Source organism: Alosa alosa, chromosome 7 (assembly GCF_017589495.1).
Source record: "Alosa alosa isolate M-15738 ecotype Scorff River chromosome 7, AALO_Geno_1.1, whole genome shotgun sequence".
Classification (NCBI taxonomy): Eukaryota; Metazoa; Chordata; class Actinopteri; order Clupeiformes; family Clupeidae; genus Alosa; species Alosa alosa.
Genome location: NC_063195.1, coordinates 6,779,317 through 6,794,876, shown reverse-complemented (window position 1 = coordinate 6,794,876; position 15,560 = coordinate 6,779,317). Strand labels below are relative to the sequence as shown.

The 15,560-nt window shown below is 41.7% G+C and overlaps 1 protein-coding gene across 3 annotated transcripts; it reads right to left on the bottom strand.

The window, feature by feature from the left end:
- LOC125297316 (zinc finger protein 79-like) lies at nt 1–15,560 on the bottom strand. 3 transcript variants are annotated; one of them, XM_048247613.1, is made up of 4 exons: nt 15,272–15,560; nt 13,163–13,477; nt 6,577–6,798; nt 1–1,528 (listed from the first exon to the last, which is right to left on the bottom strand). In XM_048247613.1, exons 1-4 carry the CDS (start codon nt 15,321–15,323, stop codon nt 474–476), a joined length of 1,644 nt encoding a protein of 547 aa, XP_048103570.1. In that variant the 5' UTR covers nt 15,324–15,560; the 3' UTR covers nt 1–473. The 3 variants fall into 3 exon arrangements, with proteins under 3 accessions (XP_048103570.1, XP_048103571.1, XP_048103572.1); XM_048247614.1 differs by lacking the exon at nt 1–1,528 and adding an exon at nt 4,260–6,026; XM_048247615.1 differs by lacking the exons at nt 1–1,528; nt 6,577–6,798 and adding an exon at nt 11,137–11,310.

The window sequence follows — 15,560 nt, the reverse complement described above, 5'->3', positions numbered from 1 at the left end:
AAATACATTTTACCGTGACTCGAAGAGCTGTAAACAGTGTTGTAAGGCTGCGTACAAATCCGCTTGGAGCTCAAGCTCCAAGCTGCAAGTTACCGTTCACTGGTAACTTGCAGCTTAGCTCGGCTGGCGCTGTTGCACTGTTGCTAAATTACGTTATGAAGTTTGGCACAATACATTCTTACTCAGGATGGGGATCAATAATACTTTCCACTATCCCAAAGATTTAGTATACATCTCTTCTATGATTTATTTCGATTTTATAATGTTGATAATCATTGAAAAAAAAAACATAGATAGTTCTAACATGAAATAAGTGTTTTTCCTTCTATTTTGAATCAACCTTCCGCGCCTCCCCTCAAATTATTAGTTTGGGAACCTCTGCATTATTGAATACGTTTTCCAACACTGGACACATTCATGAGGCTTCATGTCGGCTTTAAGCCTTGAAGGATGCAGAAAAAGTGTGAAAAAGCTTACCCACACTGGTTACATTTATGAGGTTTCTCTACCGTGTGTATCAGTAAATGGGGTTTAAGACCTGAACTTCGTGAAAAAGCTTTTCCACAGTGGACACATTTATAAGGCTTCTCTCCAGTGTGTATTAGCATGTGACTGTTAAGATTTGAAATTTTTGAAAAAGCTTTTCCACAGTTGACACATTTATAAGGCTTCTCTCCGGTGTGTATTAGCATGTGGCTTTTAAGAGTTGAAAATTGTGAAAAAGCTTTTCCACACTGTACACATATATGAGGTTTCTCTCCAGTGTGTGTTAGCATGTGGGTTTTAAGATTTGAAATAACTGAAAAAACTTTTCCACACTGAATACAGTTATGTGGCTTCTCTCCAGTATGGGTAAGCATGTGCAGTTTAAGACTGGTAATATGTCTAAAAGCTTTTTCACACCGAGCACATTTATGAGGTTTCTCTCCAGTATGGGTAAGCATGTGCAGTTTAAGACTGGTAATATGTCTAAAAGCTTTTTCACACTGAGCACATTTATGAGGTTTCTCTCCAGTATGGGTAAGCATGTGCAGTTTAAGACTGGTAATATGTCTAAAAGCTTTTTCACACTGAGCACATTTATGAGGTTTCTCTCCGGTATGCGTAAGCATGTGGCGTTGAACATGTTGGGATGCTCTAAAAGTTTTTCCACACTGGGTACATTTATAAGGCTTCTCTCCCGTATGTATTCGCATGTGATTTTTAAGATTTGATAATTGTGAAAAAGCATTTCCACAGTGGACACATTTATGAGGCTTCTCTCCAGTTTGTGTAAGCATGTGCTGGTTAGCTTGTGAGGATGTTGTAAATGCTTTTTCACAATGAGAGTATTTATGTGACTTTTTGCGCAACTTCTTCTTTTCATTCACACTAACTGAGTGTGTTTGCTGGTGTTTCTCAAGTTCTCTCGGGGCTGTGAAACTCTTCTTGTAGACTATGCAGTGGTGCAGCCTTCCTTTGAGTTGCAGGTTGATTTCATCATTCTGTCCATGGATCTTCTGTTGCATTATAGGGTGTTCTGATACACCTGAAAGAGTTACCATAGAAACTTAAAATGACAAATAGATTAGCAATTCAATATTGATGAGAAAATATCTTCAATAGAATTTAAATGCAGAAGTATAACCAGTAGTTACAACAGATAGGACAGATATCTTTTTTAGATATTAGATAGTAGATATAGATATAGATATTTTTATATCTATATTTTACATCATATGTTTTGCATTTTCCATGCACTGGTAATTCCTTGGAATTGCATTTCTAGTTTGACAGTTGTTTCTACTCCCCCAACAGATGTTTAGACAGTGTGGTATCTAGGTCTAATATCTATTGGAGCAACTAATTACGTAATGGTTTACATTTCAAATGACACATATGTTAAAAAGAAAAGATCAGTGGTTAAAACAGAGACTTTCTAATTAGGAGACACAGCACTCAAAAAACCCTTTATAGAAATGCATTGGGTTAATTTGTAACACCGCTGTCTACACATATCCCACCCCATACTCGGCAAAACGTTGACATGTGAATATATTGAGCCAATCATATGGTGTGTTGTGAAGACATTGTGGCAATCATGTGTTGTGAACTCGCCGCTGGAACAAGGTTGGTGTCATGAAATGTGCACGCACATTTCTGCCGAATAGGATGTCCGATGAATGCTCAAAAAGTGTTGCAATATGGCTGCCGAGTGGAGGGACTTGCCTAAAACTTGGTTATAACTTTTAACTTGGTTAAAACGACCCGAGTCTATTTATGGAAGCAAATGTAGTAGAAATTTTGGATCACTAATACAATCTTATGATCTAGAAGTGAATACTGATCTACATGTATTACATAGAGATGATCACCATTCCATTTTCATATATTATGTGAATTCTTTCTTTACATTCTATTCTATGTATCAACTTTGCTTTGTTTGTCATTTGCTCTTTCCATGTCATAACTTTCTAATGAAGGTCATGCAACACTATGTCAAGTTAGGAATATGAGGCTGTAATATTAGGAGTACCCTGTGAGAGAGCATACTATGACAAGAAAATGCTGAAGGATGTATATATGTATTGTATTGACCTATTATTTTACTTCCTTGGAGTAGCCACATACATATTTCTGCATGTATGAGGAGAAAATACCATTGTATGCTGTGATTTGTATTACTACGATGAAGCTAACATAAGATGGGGCCTTGCCCTAGAGAACTTTGGGTATTCTTACGGGAACGTGCTGTTGCTGGGAACCTGCAGTGTTTTCTCACACCTAAGTGTGCGCCTGGAGTGACCACAATAACGAGTTTCAACAAGGCATTTTGAGCTTGATTGTTGTTTGCATTACCAATTAAATTGTTTGTAGCCTACAGCTATGGAGCCACATCAAAATAAATTCCTATTGTCAAACAACTGGCACGGCTCAAAATAGCCTCACACTTCAGGCGTAGGGGCAGCCTTGGCTTACTGGTAAGGGCTTCGGGCTTGTGACCGAAGGGTTGCTGGTTCGATCCCCGACCCAGTAGGAAAAATGTGAGCGGGGGAAGTGGTTGAGCAATGCTCTCCCATGCCCACATCCACAGCTGAAGTGCCCTTGAGCAAGGTACCTAACCCCTCACTGCTCCCCGACTGCCGTTATAGCAGGCAGCTCACTGCTCCGGGTTAGTTTGTACTTCACCTCACTGTGTGTTTCACTAATTCACAGATTGGGATAAATGCAGACCAAATTTCCCTACAAATACTTACTTATACTTTTGGAGGCAATCCGTGGTGTGATTGACTTTAGCCCATTAATTGTGTCACTAATTCACAGATTGGGATAAATGCAGACCAAATTTCCCTACAAATACTTACTTATACTTTTGGAGGCAGTCCGTGGTGTGATTGACTTTAGCCCATTAATTGTGTCACTAATTCACAGATTGGGATAAATGCAGACCAAATTTCCCTACAAATACTTACTTATACTTTTGGAGGCAGTCCGTGGTGTGATTGACTTTAGCCCATTAATTGTGTCACTAATTCACAGATTGGGATAAATGCAGACCAAATTTCCCTACAAATACTTACTTATACTTTTGGAGGCAGTCCGTGGTGTGATTGACTTTAGCCCATTAATTCATCGCGTTAGTTGTTCCCCACTCGCCCTCTTCACTAGGGAGGTGTGCAGCTATCCCCTGCCTCCTCCTCCTTCTAACCTCTGTGCGTGAGACCTTCTAAGCAGCAAGCACACGCTCCTGCACAGAATATAGGTCCACAGCCCCCACTCTCCACACACTAACATGATTGATTTGACGTGCAAATGAGCAATAAAAAACTGCAAATGAAAGCTAACAAATACTCCGACCCCCTGCGAGCGCTCATATTGTGGATATCAGGATCCGCCACCATAGTTATTTCTGAATCCTTTGCACTGCACTCTTATCTCATTGGCTGCCAGCCATTTTCAGTGCAGAGAGCCCCATGCTACCAAGCGTTTTACAGCATTTTGACTGATTTTTCAAGACCCACAGAACAGTGAGTTCTTTGTCTATGTGAGCACCAAAACTACCAAAAGAAAGAGTAGGCTCTTCTTTCATCAGCGTTTTCCATTCTTTAGTAATTGGCAGTAGAACATAGCTTGGTTTCACCAAAAACACCTGTTTTTCACCAAAAAAAATGAGAAAATAAGCTTTTTGTGAAAATAAACTTTTTTTGCTTTAGTGACAACTCCAACATCTGAAAAGTGGTTTCCTTCCATAAAAACAGCAAAAACAACATTGAGAAAGGTCTTTTGATAGCAAAATAATAATTTATTTGCAAATATATAACCAATATATCCTGTGTATATTTTGTGTGTGTGTGTGTGTGTGTATGTGTGTGTATATGTGTGGTGTGTGTGTATATGTGTGTGTGTGTGTGTATGTATATGTGTGTGTGTGTGTGTGTGTTACCACCACTACACAGAATAGTTCAGCTTAGTGTGGTAAGCTGTGAAACACTCTCCTGCGTGCAAGGGGACACCACAGGACTTGCAGCACATCTTGGTCTCGCTGCGGCGGCCCTTGCGTGCACAGACCCTGCACCTCCTCGACGGCCTCCCCTTCTTGCTGGTGGGCATCAGGCGCTCGAGTTTGTGTCTGCTTAGCTCTCCGTCTAGCCTGCTGTCCGGGTCAGTGTTGTACGGCGCTCTCGGAGTACGTCGTCCTTCCTCCAAGTCCCCACACCTCTCAACCCCCACACCCGCCCCTTCCTCCTCCTCCTCCTCCTCCTCATGCGCCACCACGTGTCTCTTCACTGTCCAGGACTTCACGACCCTCCGAATGAACTCCAAAAGGGTTTTACACTCCCCTGGGTTTCTGGCTTGGTAGAGGACGTAGGCGTTAAACATGCACAGTTGGAAGAGATAGGCTACGAACTTATTGGCCCAGTTCAGCGACCATCGGACGAAGGGATAGTATGCGATATTTTGGTCCAGCTTGTCCACCCCGTTCATGGAGGAGTTATACGCAACGATACACTCTGGTTTGTACTGAGAAACTTTGCGTCCCCTCTGCCACACGTTGACCTTCTGCATCCTGTCTTGGTGGCACGTAGTCACCATCTTCACCAACCGTTTATCCTGCCACGCCACCACCATCACACTCTCGTTGTGCCGCACAACTTTTTCCCTCATCCGCAAGTCAGTCTTTGTCAGCTCGCCGATGAGCTGAGGCTCCCCTCTGTCTTTCCTCAGTGTTCCACAGACGTTGGTTTGCGCTCCCAGCAAACGTTCACACAGTGCTACAGAATTGTAGAAAATGATCCATAAACAATGTATAACCATGACCTGGGAGACGATCAAGGAGAGAGAACACGATCTCTGACACAGTGCTATCTTCCCCGATGTAAGGACGCATATTGAAGCAGTACCCTGTGGCAGAGTCACACAGTATGTAGGACTTGATTCCATATTTCACCTTTTGAGGGTTGTACACCTTGAAAGATAGGCGCCCCCGCCACTGCATCATACCCTCATCAATGCAATGTTTTGCCCTGGTTGATACATCTCCTTGAACTTTTCCACAATGTAATCTAACACTGGGCGGACTTTGTACATTTTGTCAGTCTCATCCTGTAATGCGTTATTGTTGTAATGAAGGAAACTCCATATAATCTGAAATCTGTTCCTTGACATGGTCTTGCTGAAATGGGGTGTGGCATCTACCTCATCCACACTCCAGTACAGTTCAAGGCTTGGCTTTTTGATATAACCGGTGAGAAAACTGAGTCCAAAGAAAGTTTTCAGTTCTGGGACTGACACTGGTTTCCATGCATTAACTCGGCTATACGGGAGATTGCCAGGGCGTCGTGCTTCAAAATACTGACTTGCATACAGGTTGGTCTGATCCACAATGTGCCTGAGCAGCTCGTCAGTCAGGTAGAGCTCCAGGAAGTCAGCTGGCAGGTCGCTATCCAGCTCCGCAGCAGCCTTGCGGAGTCCAGGGGTGGCGGTGAAGGGGAAATTGTTTGGTTGCCAGCCGGCTTGATGCCAGTCATCCCCGCTTGATGCACGACCTGCAAATTATAGAAATATATAAAGCTAACAGTGGGAGTGGCATTAAAGCTGCAGTTGGCAAGTCTGACAGATTGAGGGGACTCAGCCAAAATGTCGAATGTTTACAACAAGTCCCCAATGACAGATTTTTTGAGGGGACTCTGCACCAGAATTGTCAGATCTCACACAGCCCTGCTCTGATTGGACCAGAAGAACCGGGAGCTGTGGATTTTTAAAACAAATAACAGGCTCTAGGTGGAGGTAGAAGTGGAGGTTTTTTTCTAAAACCGGCTGATTTATGTTGCTCTGTCAGAGCATAGTGTTGGTTTTATATACTCTTTTGATCCCATGAAGGAAATTTAGTCTCTGCATTTATCCCAATCTGTGAATTAGTGAAACACACTCAGCACACAGTGAACACAGAGTGGGGTGAAGCACACACTAATCCCGGCGCAGTGAGCTGCCTGCTACAACAGCGGTTCAGTGAATATGATCAAAAAAATCTTGCCTACTGCAGCGTTAATGTGACATGGACTGAAGGAGGAGAGAAGGGGAAAAGTTAGCTCTTACCTCCCTCGTGTGTTTCTGGAGCCACGTGTGGGGATGAGGCTCTGCTGTACTCAGCTGATCCAGACGGCAACCACTCATCTGAAGAATCCGGGTCAGGTTCGCTGAATTCGTTATCGGAGTCGGAGCTGTCTGCTGAGCTGAGCTGTGGTGAAACGCTTGGCCCGGGCGCCTCTCCCAGGTCTCGGCCGTTTGCAACACTACTGTGACGGCGACACATAGGCTCTGTACGAAATGGGACAAATTGTTGCCTTTTAAGATATTTAAATTGAATTTAATTCTTGAATTTCCCCTTGGGGATCAATAAAGTATCTATCTATCTATCTATCTATCTATCCAGCTGGGGAGCGAGGCAGCAAGTGAGGTTCAAAACCAAGAACAATTTTTGCTGCCTTCTAAGATATCTTAGATTTCCTGAACAACAGTCGTTTTTGAAGGCAGCATAGATGCTCCCTTCATGCTCCCTGCTACCCATAATCCTTTGCGGCATTGTCTGAAACAGCTGTGAAGAGTAAACAAAGATGGATTTTTTAAAAGATGCATTAAATCCAAAAGGATATCTAGGGAGGGGGGCAGCAGGCAACAGTCTTCCGTTTCGAACAGAGCCATACTCTGCTCTAGTGTTAGCGGCCTACAGTTCATGAACTTTTTCTTAGGCCTATGTCTCACCGCACCACATAGCTTGAATTATTGGCAGATTAAGTATAAGTATATATACTCTTTTGATCCTGTGAGGGAAATTTGGTCTCGGCATTTATCCCAACAGTGAATAGATAGATAGATAGATACTTTATTATCCCCTTTGGGAAATTGGAGGCCAAGCAGCGAAGCAGCGAAGGCACCCATTGTGTTTCTACCTTTTCTTATTATTATTACGCTTCCGCCAATGGAAGTCAATGGCAGCCCATAGAACCGTCTGGTGAAAAGTTGTGAAATTTGGCACACTGATTAGGGACAGTCCCATGATTAATGTCACATGATGGCACCTCAAGCACTCTAGCGCCACCAACAGGCCAAAATTGGACGTGCGTTCACGCACGTAACTTTTGACCCGTATGGCCGAAAATGAAGTATCGTTGGAATCCTTGGACCAAGCCGAGTTCAACGCACCCTATGACGTCATTTTCCGCCATGATGGATTTTCCGCCATTTTGGATTTCATCAAAAACACTTAAAATGTATCAGGGGTCACATACTTTCTCTGATTCCCACCAAATTTTACACAGATCATCTTCAGACCAAGCCTCACAAAAGTTATCACTTTTCGTCTTCGGAAGTATTACCGTTCGCCCGTAACAGCCAATCAAAATTTGCGGCGAAGCCGCCAAACAGGAAGTGAGCTCATATCTCAGCAACCCTTGCATGTATCAAAACCAAACTTGATACATTGACTCATGACCCCATCAGGTGGACCCTCAAGAAATTTGGTGACCTTTGACCTCTAGGGGGCGCTGTAATTCACAAACATGCCTTTTGTCCTGTAGCTGCTGCTGTGCTTAGAATTAAATTGTACTAGTGGTGTCTGGTAATACTGTGAAAGGTCCTTAGGTCAACTGAGGGCAACTTGTCACATCAATATAATTTATTCGGCCGCCATATTTGATTTGATCAAAAACACCAAGAATTTCGCACAGGTCACAAATTTCATCTGATCTTCACCAAAATTGGCACAGACCATCTTCAGACCATGCCTTGTCACTTCATTTATTTCTGTAACAATTGATAGAAGCGTTAAGCCCGTCATCCAATCGAAATTTGTGTGGCCGCCAAAAGGAAGTGAGCTCATATCTCAGCAATCGTTGCATGCATCAAAACCAAACTTGGTACATGGACTCATGACCCCATCAGGTGAATGCCGAAGAAATTTTGTGACCTTTGACCTCTAGGGTCACTGCAATTAGCAAAAATGCATTTTGCCTTGTAACTTTGACGTGCTAGGCGTGAAACTTGCTTTGACAGCTTATGGCCATACGTCTGATTGCAGCATTGAGCTAACAGCATTTCGTTGCCATGGTTACTCCGGCCTATCTGCTTGGCCCCCTCATTGCTGCTTGCAGCTATATTTAAATAAGTGATTGAATAAATAGATTTAAAAAAAAAAAAAAAAAAAAAAAAACCTCTTGCTGAACCTGATGGCGCTTATTTGCGGTGTTTGTTAGGAGTGTTATTGATATGGGGATAAAGGAGTTTCTGAATCTATTCAGTCTACAGTGGGGGACTCTGAAACGCCTGCCTGATGGCAGCACCTCATATTGTGCATGCAGGACATGAGAGGGATCAGAAAGAATTCTGTCTGCTTGCTTTAACACACATTGATCGAAAATAAACTGAGGGTTGTTATACTGTTTCAGACCAATGACTTTCATGGCTGTGTGGACTAGATAGTTTAGCTTTGATTTTAATGCAACAGAAAGGTTCCCAAACCAAGTGGTTATGCCATATCTAATAATACTTTCCAAAACTGCCTGATAGAACAATATCATAATTTTTTGGTCAACTCCATACAAACGCATAAACCGCAGGAAGTGGACTCTTTGATGCAGGCGGAACATAACAAGTCAACGTGAGTGTTCCATGTTAGGGAGCTATCTATATAAACACCAAGATATTTGTATGATTGTACCTGTTTGATTGGTTGCTGGTGTATAGTTACTGGGTTGTGATTGCCGACTGACTTTGGGTCAAAAATGATTTCCTCAGTCTTTTTAACATTTAAAATAAGGTGGTTGGAATCACACCAATCAACAAACTGCCTTACTTCTGAATGATAGATGTCCAGGTCATCATTCTGTTGAAGTAAGCATAGAATTGTTGAGTCGTCTGAGTATTTAAAGATAATAGTTCCCTGGGTGCTTAAATGAACACTCATTAGTGTACAGAGTAAAAAGGACTGGTGAACTCACATCCTTGTGGTGCCCCAGTACTAATAACTTTAATTTGGGATAGACTGGAGTTTACCCTGACCTGCTGTGTCCTGCTAGTCAGGAAAGAATGAAACCACCGTATAAGTGATGGATTAACGTCCAACGCTTTCAATTTCTGGATTAATAGGTAGGGCTGGAGAGTATTGAAAGCGGAATTGAAATCAATAAAAAGTAATCGGGCATAGGATGACTTGTCTTCAAGGTGTTTTAAAACAAGATGCATGATGGAGGAAGTAGCATCATCAGTACATCGCCCGCGTTTGTAAGCGAATTGAAGTGGATCTAATTTACCATATATGTCTATTTTTTTTAGCCTGCTAACCATGTACTTCTCAAAGCATTTCATCACAACTGATGTTAATGCTATGGGCCTAAAGTCATTGTTTTCAGTGGGATTTGCCTTCATGGGCACCGGGATAATTATGGAGCGTTTCCACAGGGCAGGGACTGTGTGAGTGTCTATAGACTGTTGGAAAACAGAACACCAAACTGCAGTTAGCTCCTGTGCAAATGTTTTTAACAAAAATGGTGAGATCCCATCTGGCCCTGCAGCCTTTTTTAACGGAATGCGAACGAAATAGGCGTTCGATGTGTTGTGGATCAATCCACAATCTATGTGTCACACTATCAATGGGAGGTAGGGAGTCCAGCTCCTTGTTACACTTCTCAGAGAAGTCCTGTGTCTCAAATCTTAAATAAAAATGATTTAAATCATTGGCCACTTTGGAGTCATCAAGTGATATAAAGTGCTTTTTAGAAGGGTTCATGTTTGTAATAGCCTTCATAGAATCCCAGACTCTCTTAGTGTCTGAAGTATTAAAATTGAGTTCTAAAAGTTCTTTCTGTTTACTCCTAGCCACATGCAGTTACTGGTTAAGTTCTTTCTGTGCTAGTCTAAGTGCAGCCTCATCATGAAAAGCAATTTTCTTTCTGTTGATACAGTCTTTAATTTGCCTAGTAATGTAAGGTTTGTTATTCGGGTATATGACAACATCCTTTTTGGTGACAACATTTTCGGTACAGAAATTAATATAATCTGTTATTGCCTCTGTTGCAGAGTCAAGGTCCTGGCTGTGAAATATGCTCCAGTCTGTACTGAGAAAACAGCCTTTTAGAGTCTCAATACTGTCGTTAGACCACACAGACACTCGTTTTGTCTTTGGCTTGAAGCTTTTTAAAACAGTTTTGTAAGAAGACAGTAAATTTTTTGTACAGTATTGTGGTCCGAGTGGCTATGGGAGGCTTCAGAGTGGCAGTGTAGGCATTTTTCACATTACCATAGCATTTATCTAGTATGCTCTTATCGCGTGTAGCACATTTCACATATTGTTCATAGCCCGGTAATAGTGGTTCCAATTTACAGTGATTAAAATCACCCAGAATAAAGACCGGCGCACCCGGTGTACGTTGCAGCTGATCGTGTATACATTAGTGAAACACACTCAGCACACAGTGAGGTGAAGCAAACACTAATCCTGGCGCAGTGAGGGGTTAGGTGCCTTGCTCGGTTACAAGTCCGAAGCGCTAACAAGTAGGCCACGGCTACCCCAATTACAGCAGATTACAGATTACAGCAGGCTGTGTGTATACCGCCACCTACTGTACAGGAGTGTGTAAAGGGACTCGCTATAGGGCTTCAGCAGCTTCCGTCTTCTCCTGTCTATGGTCTTTACTCATCTCCCATCCAAAGTGGCACTGCTGCCACCTAGCGGGTCAGTTCACTAGTACGTTCTCTGTTTACAAGCCTGATTTTTAGTGACAAGCTCCTCCAGATTGTTCCTTAGCCCGCCCTGTTGAAAAACGTAATTGACGTCTATAGACGTCATTGGGAGCCAATGAGTTAATAAAGTAATTAATTAATTACTCCTGTCAAAGTACAGATACAGATACAGTACAGATAGCTCAGGGTTCCCACTCTAAATCACATGTAAAATTCCATGACTTTATCCTGACAAAAAAAACCTGAAGTATAGTATAAGTATATATACTCTTTTGATCCCGTGAGGGAAATTTGGTCTCTGCATTTATCCCAATCCATGAATTACGGCTGCCATGAAATTATAAAAATTCCCTGACTTTCCATGTCTGGAATAGACTTTCCAAAATTCCATGATATTCCAGAAATTCCTTGAACTGTGGGAACCCTGTAGACCAGGGGTCTCCAACCTTTTTGGGAATGAGGGCTACCTGAAGACCCGAAATCATTTGGAGGGCTACTCATTTGAAACAAACATACCGTCACCCCTTTTTTGCGAGGGTAGTCCTCCTAAATAATAGGCCTATGAGATTTGTACTTTTAAATTATCAATATTGTGTAGGCCTATGCAACACTACCAACATTTTTGTTCAGTTTGTTCATTCAAAGTTTGCATGGGGAATCTAATCTATTTTTTTTTAACAAAAAAAACAAACAATCGTTTTGTGCAATTAATAATTTGGGTTAAATTTTGTACCCAATTTATACCCACCCACCATTGCTGCAGAATGCTGTTATGCTGTTTGATAGTTTATCTACAGAATGCTGTTATGCTGCAGAATGCTGTTATGCTGTTTGATAGTTTATCTACAGAATGCTGTTATGCTGCAGAATGCTGTTATGCTGTTTGATAGTTTATCCACAGAATGCTGTTATGCTGATTGATAGTTTATCTACAGAATGGATAAACATGCCGCAGGAGTTAACTTCTCCTCCTATGCATTCCAACAAACATGTTGATGTAATCAAAGCCATAGCCTACTCAATATGGTGAATACACATTTATTTACCTTCACGTTTCTTGCTGTTTATGTTGCAAAACACAACGCTGATATGGAATAAGTGTAAGTTTGAAATGCCATCAGTCAAAAAACAATGCAACTGATCTCAACTAAGTATAAGTATAAGTATATACTCTTTTGATCCCGTGAGGGAAATTTGGTCTCTGCATTTATCCCAATCCGTGAATTAGTGAAACACACTTAGCACACAGTGAACACACAGTGAGGTGAAGCACACACTAATCCCAGCACAGTGAGCTGCCTGCAACAACAGCGGCGCTCAAGGAGCAGTGAGGGGTTAGGTGCCTTGCTCAAGGGCACTTCAGCCGTGCCTACTGGTCAGGGTTCGAACCGGCAACCCTCCGGTTACAAGTCCGAAGCGCTAACCACTGATGTTGTCCATAATGGAATGGATTACATTGTAGGTTTAAATTGAGTTATTGTCACTTTAAGATTGTCTTGGTAGTGTGTAGGTCTAATTGAGTGCCTGTTACTTTAAGACTTTCGTGAGGGAGGAATCTGTGAAGTTTTTAAAAGGCTGCTGATATGTGTGGATGCCCGTCGTCTTCTATGCTTCTACACTGTACGTGCCAACAACAATCCTTCAACAATTGTTTTATTAAATGTGCATGCAGAGGAGGGGTGGCGGGTTCGTTACGAAAGAGCGGGGCGAGGTAAGGAAAGGCTGTGTGCGTAAAAAGCGCAACTCAATGAAAGGATTTTATCTCATTTAAATAGTACATAGAACAGTATTGTTTTGCGGTTAGTTGATATTCTATGGCGCCCCGCCACAGATTAGTCAATGTATGGGAACACTGAGAGTACACCTTACTCTTTATTGTTAAGTCTCATAAAGTTTTTACTTGATTATGGATTTGTGTTTGAAAGGGGGATCTGAGAGGACTTACTTTCCAGCAGATAATCGTGCTCATCCTCTTCTATCTTCACTTCAATCTTCACTGTTGTCTGTAGTGATTCATAGTTAAAGTCTGTGACGTCTGTTTCAGTTTTACAGTGAAGCTCTGCAAAGGGCTTTTCTTCTTCATCTGGACATGCAACCATATGACCATATTCCTCCTCTTTTATATCTTCTTCTTTCACCAGCAGTCCCAGATCGCCCCAGAGTGGTTCCGTCACGTTACAGCCAGAGCTCAACGGTGGTGCGAGATCCATGTTCCTAACGGACCAAAGATGCCAAGATCCGAAACAGCCTATAATCAGAGCTGCACAAAACAACAGAATGTTTTTAAAATTATTTTCTCATGTTCTAGAAAACTATATAAAGCATTCAGAAAAAGAGTAGGCTACTTTACATGACCCTTGTTGGGGTTGTTACAGTTATTTTGGGGTCTGATTTCACGCACCCGACTCCACATGACAAAGTAAAGCAAAGGGGTGGTTCAGGATTTAGGACATAGGACCTCATTTCCAGGTTAGCAAGTGTGATATTTATTAGTGGAGACCGTTTTTAAAATGTTCCCTCTAGTCGCAGAGTTCTTAAGTCATCAGTATGTGTTATATCCCGAGAAAAGTGGATTTTGAGGGGTTGGCCTACAGCTCCATAGACCTCCATTTCCATTAGAACCAACCAGTTCAGAAACCGGAAGTTTTCCAAGAGTGGAAGTTCTCCCCTTATGACATTCTCTGGTCACATATAACAGGTTACCTTGGTGGCTGTTATCCCTTACTTGTCAGTTATTACATTCAAAAACATACCTTCATATTACATCACAATTTATAAAGGAACAAAGTTTTAAAAGAAAAACACAATACATCAGAGGAATTACACGAAAAATTAGTAAGAAAAAACAAGAGTTCTACTGCAATTTCCTGTTAAATTAAATATTTCATGGCGCTATTTCACTTTGGAGGCAAAAAAGGCCCGAAATGCAATGAAATGCCTCCATCTAGTGGCCTGAAATATGCGACCGTTGAATAATCTTACAGGACTTCCTTGTCAATTATTCGTGTAATCCAGTGTTTCCTCTATGTTGATTTGGTAGTGGCGGCCCCCCACGGTTTAATTTTCTTCCCCCACGGCATCAGAAATGGGGCAGATGTACAATAGTCGCAGTTGCCTTTCAAAATTCATTGTGCAGACCTGTTGTAGATTCTCCAAATATACAGCTCAATCACAACTGAAAATAATGCCTCATTGTGTGTGAATAGAGGTGAATACATATAATTGTTTGTGTTGCAGGGAAGTGTCATTTGTCAGTTCCGGGGGGGGGTTCGGACAGGCCTGCCCCCACTGCTTAAAAAAATCCTAGAGGAAACACTGTAAGGTATATTCTGTTTTTCTTTTTATACTTCGTTCCTTTATCAATTGTGGAGTATCATTAAGGTACGTTTTGGAATGTAATTACTGACATTCGATATTAAACGAGCACAAATTTAGGCAATGGGCACAGTCTTAGTGGCTGACACATAACATTTCTCCTTACTGCTTCAGCCAAATTCTGTTATTCCTTCCTCTATATGCTGTACCAAAATGTAGTTTATTATCAACGTGAAATGGTTGTTGGTTGGTATAAGTCAGTAGCGTTGGTTTAAGCACATAATTGACGTTTTGTTTACATGTGTTGAATGGAAATCAATGGGAGCCGGAAATTGGTAGGCCTAGCCTAAAAAGCGATAGCCAAAGATAATTTCTCCAGATAGCGAGACGGCGGTATGAAATACCCCTAGTAAGGTCTGCGTGCTGAACAGGGTAGTTACACGGACCACATGCATCCGGATTGGAGCAAGAGTAGTCTTTTTTAACTTGACAAACTTGACTAGGGTTCAAATCAACCAAAATCGGGACTCCTCACTCTCAATAGCCTTCGAGTAGTTTTAACCCTGTTAACTTAGGCTACAGTGTGCAATCAAGAAGTCGATAGTGTTTCTGTTGTTATGTCAAACCTAACGTAACAGAGTTACCTCAGTCAAATTCGCTGGTCCTCACTGGCCCTTTGTTTAGATTTGATAAGACAAGAAACAAGTATTTTGTCAACATGTTGACGAGACTCCCATACCTGCGTGGATCCTGGCCCTGGGACTGTATGAAAATTCCAATATGGCCGACATTCAGCATATTGTCAAAATAAGAGTCGGAATTTAATTCAATGTATTAAACATTATTTCTTTACAAAGTGTACTATGGCAACACATACACGTTTTCAAATGAGATTTCTGCATTATACATTTAAAAGGTAATTACTAACATCAAATCAAAGAACCTGCTTGTAGGCTATTAGGTTCTGTTACTGGGTCAATGACATGACGCTCATTTTTTTGTGTAGGCTACATATGGGTTAGATACAT

Bases quoted from the DNA above. Each gene is read 5' to 3' on its own strand.
- LOC125297316 (XM_048247613.1), bottom strand. From the start codon at position 15,323: ATGTCGGCCATATTGGAATTTTCATACAGTCCCAGGGCCAGGATCCAC. The intron at 6,799-13,162 runs GTAAGTCCTCTC...CATTTCGTACAG, and splicing joins GCACGATTATCTGCTGGAAA to AGCCTATGTGTCGCCGTCAC. The intron at 1,529-6,576 runs GTAAGAGCTAAC...TAACTCTTTCAG, and splicing joins TCCAGAAACACACGAGGGAG to GTGTATCAGAACACCCTATA.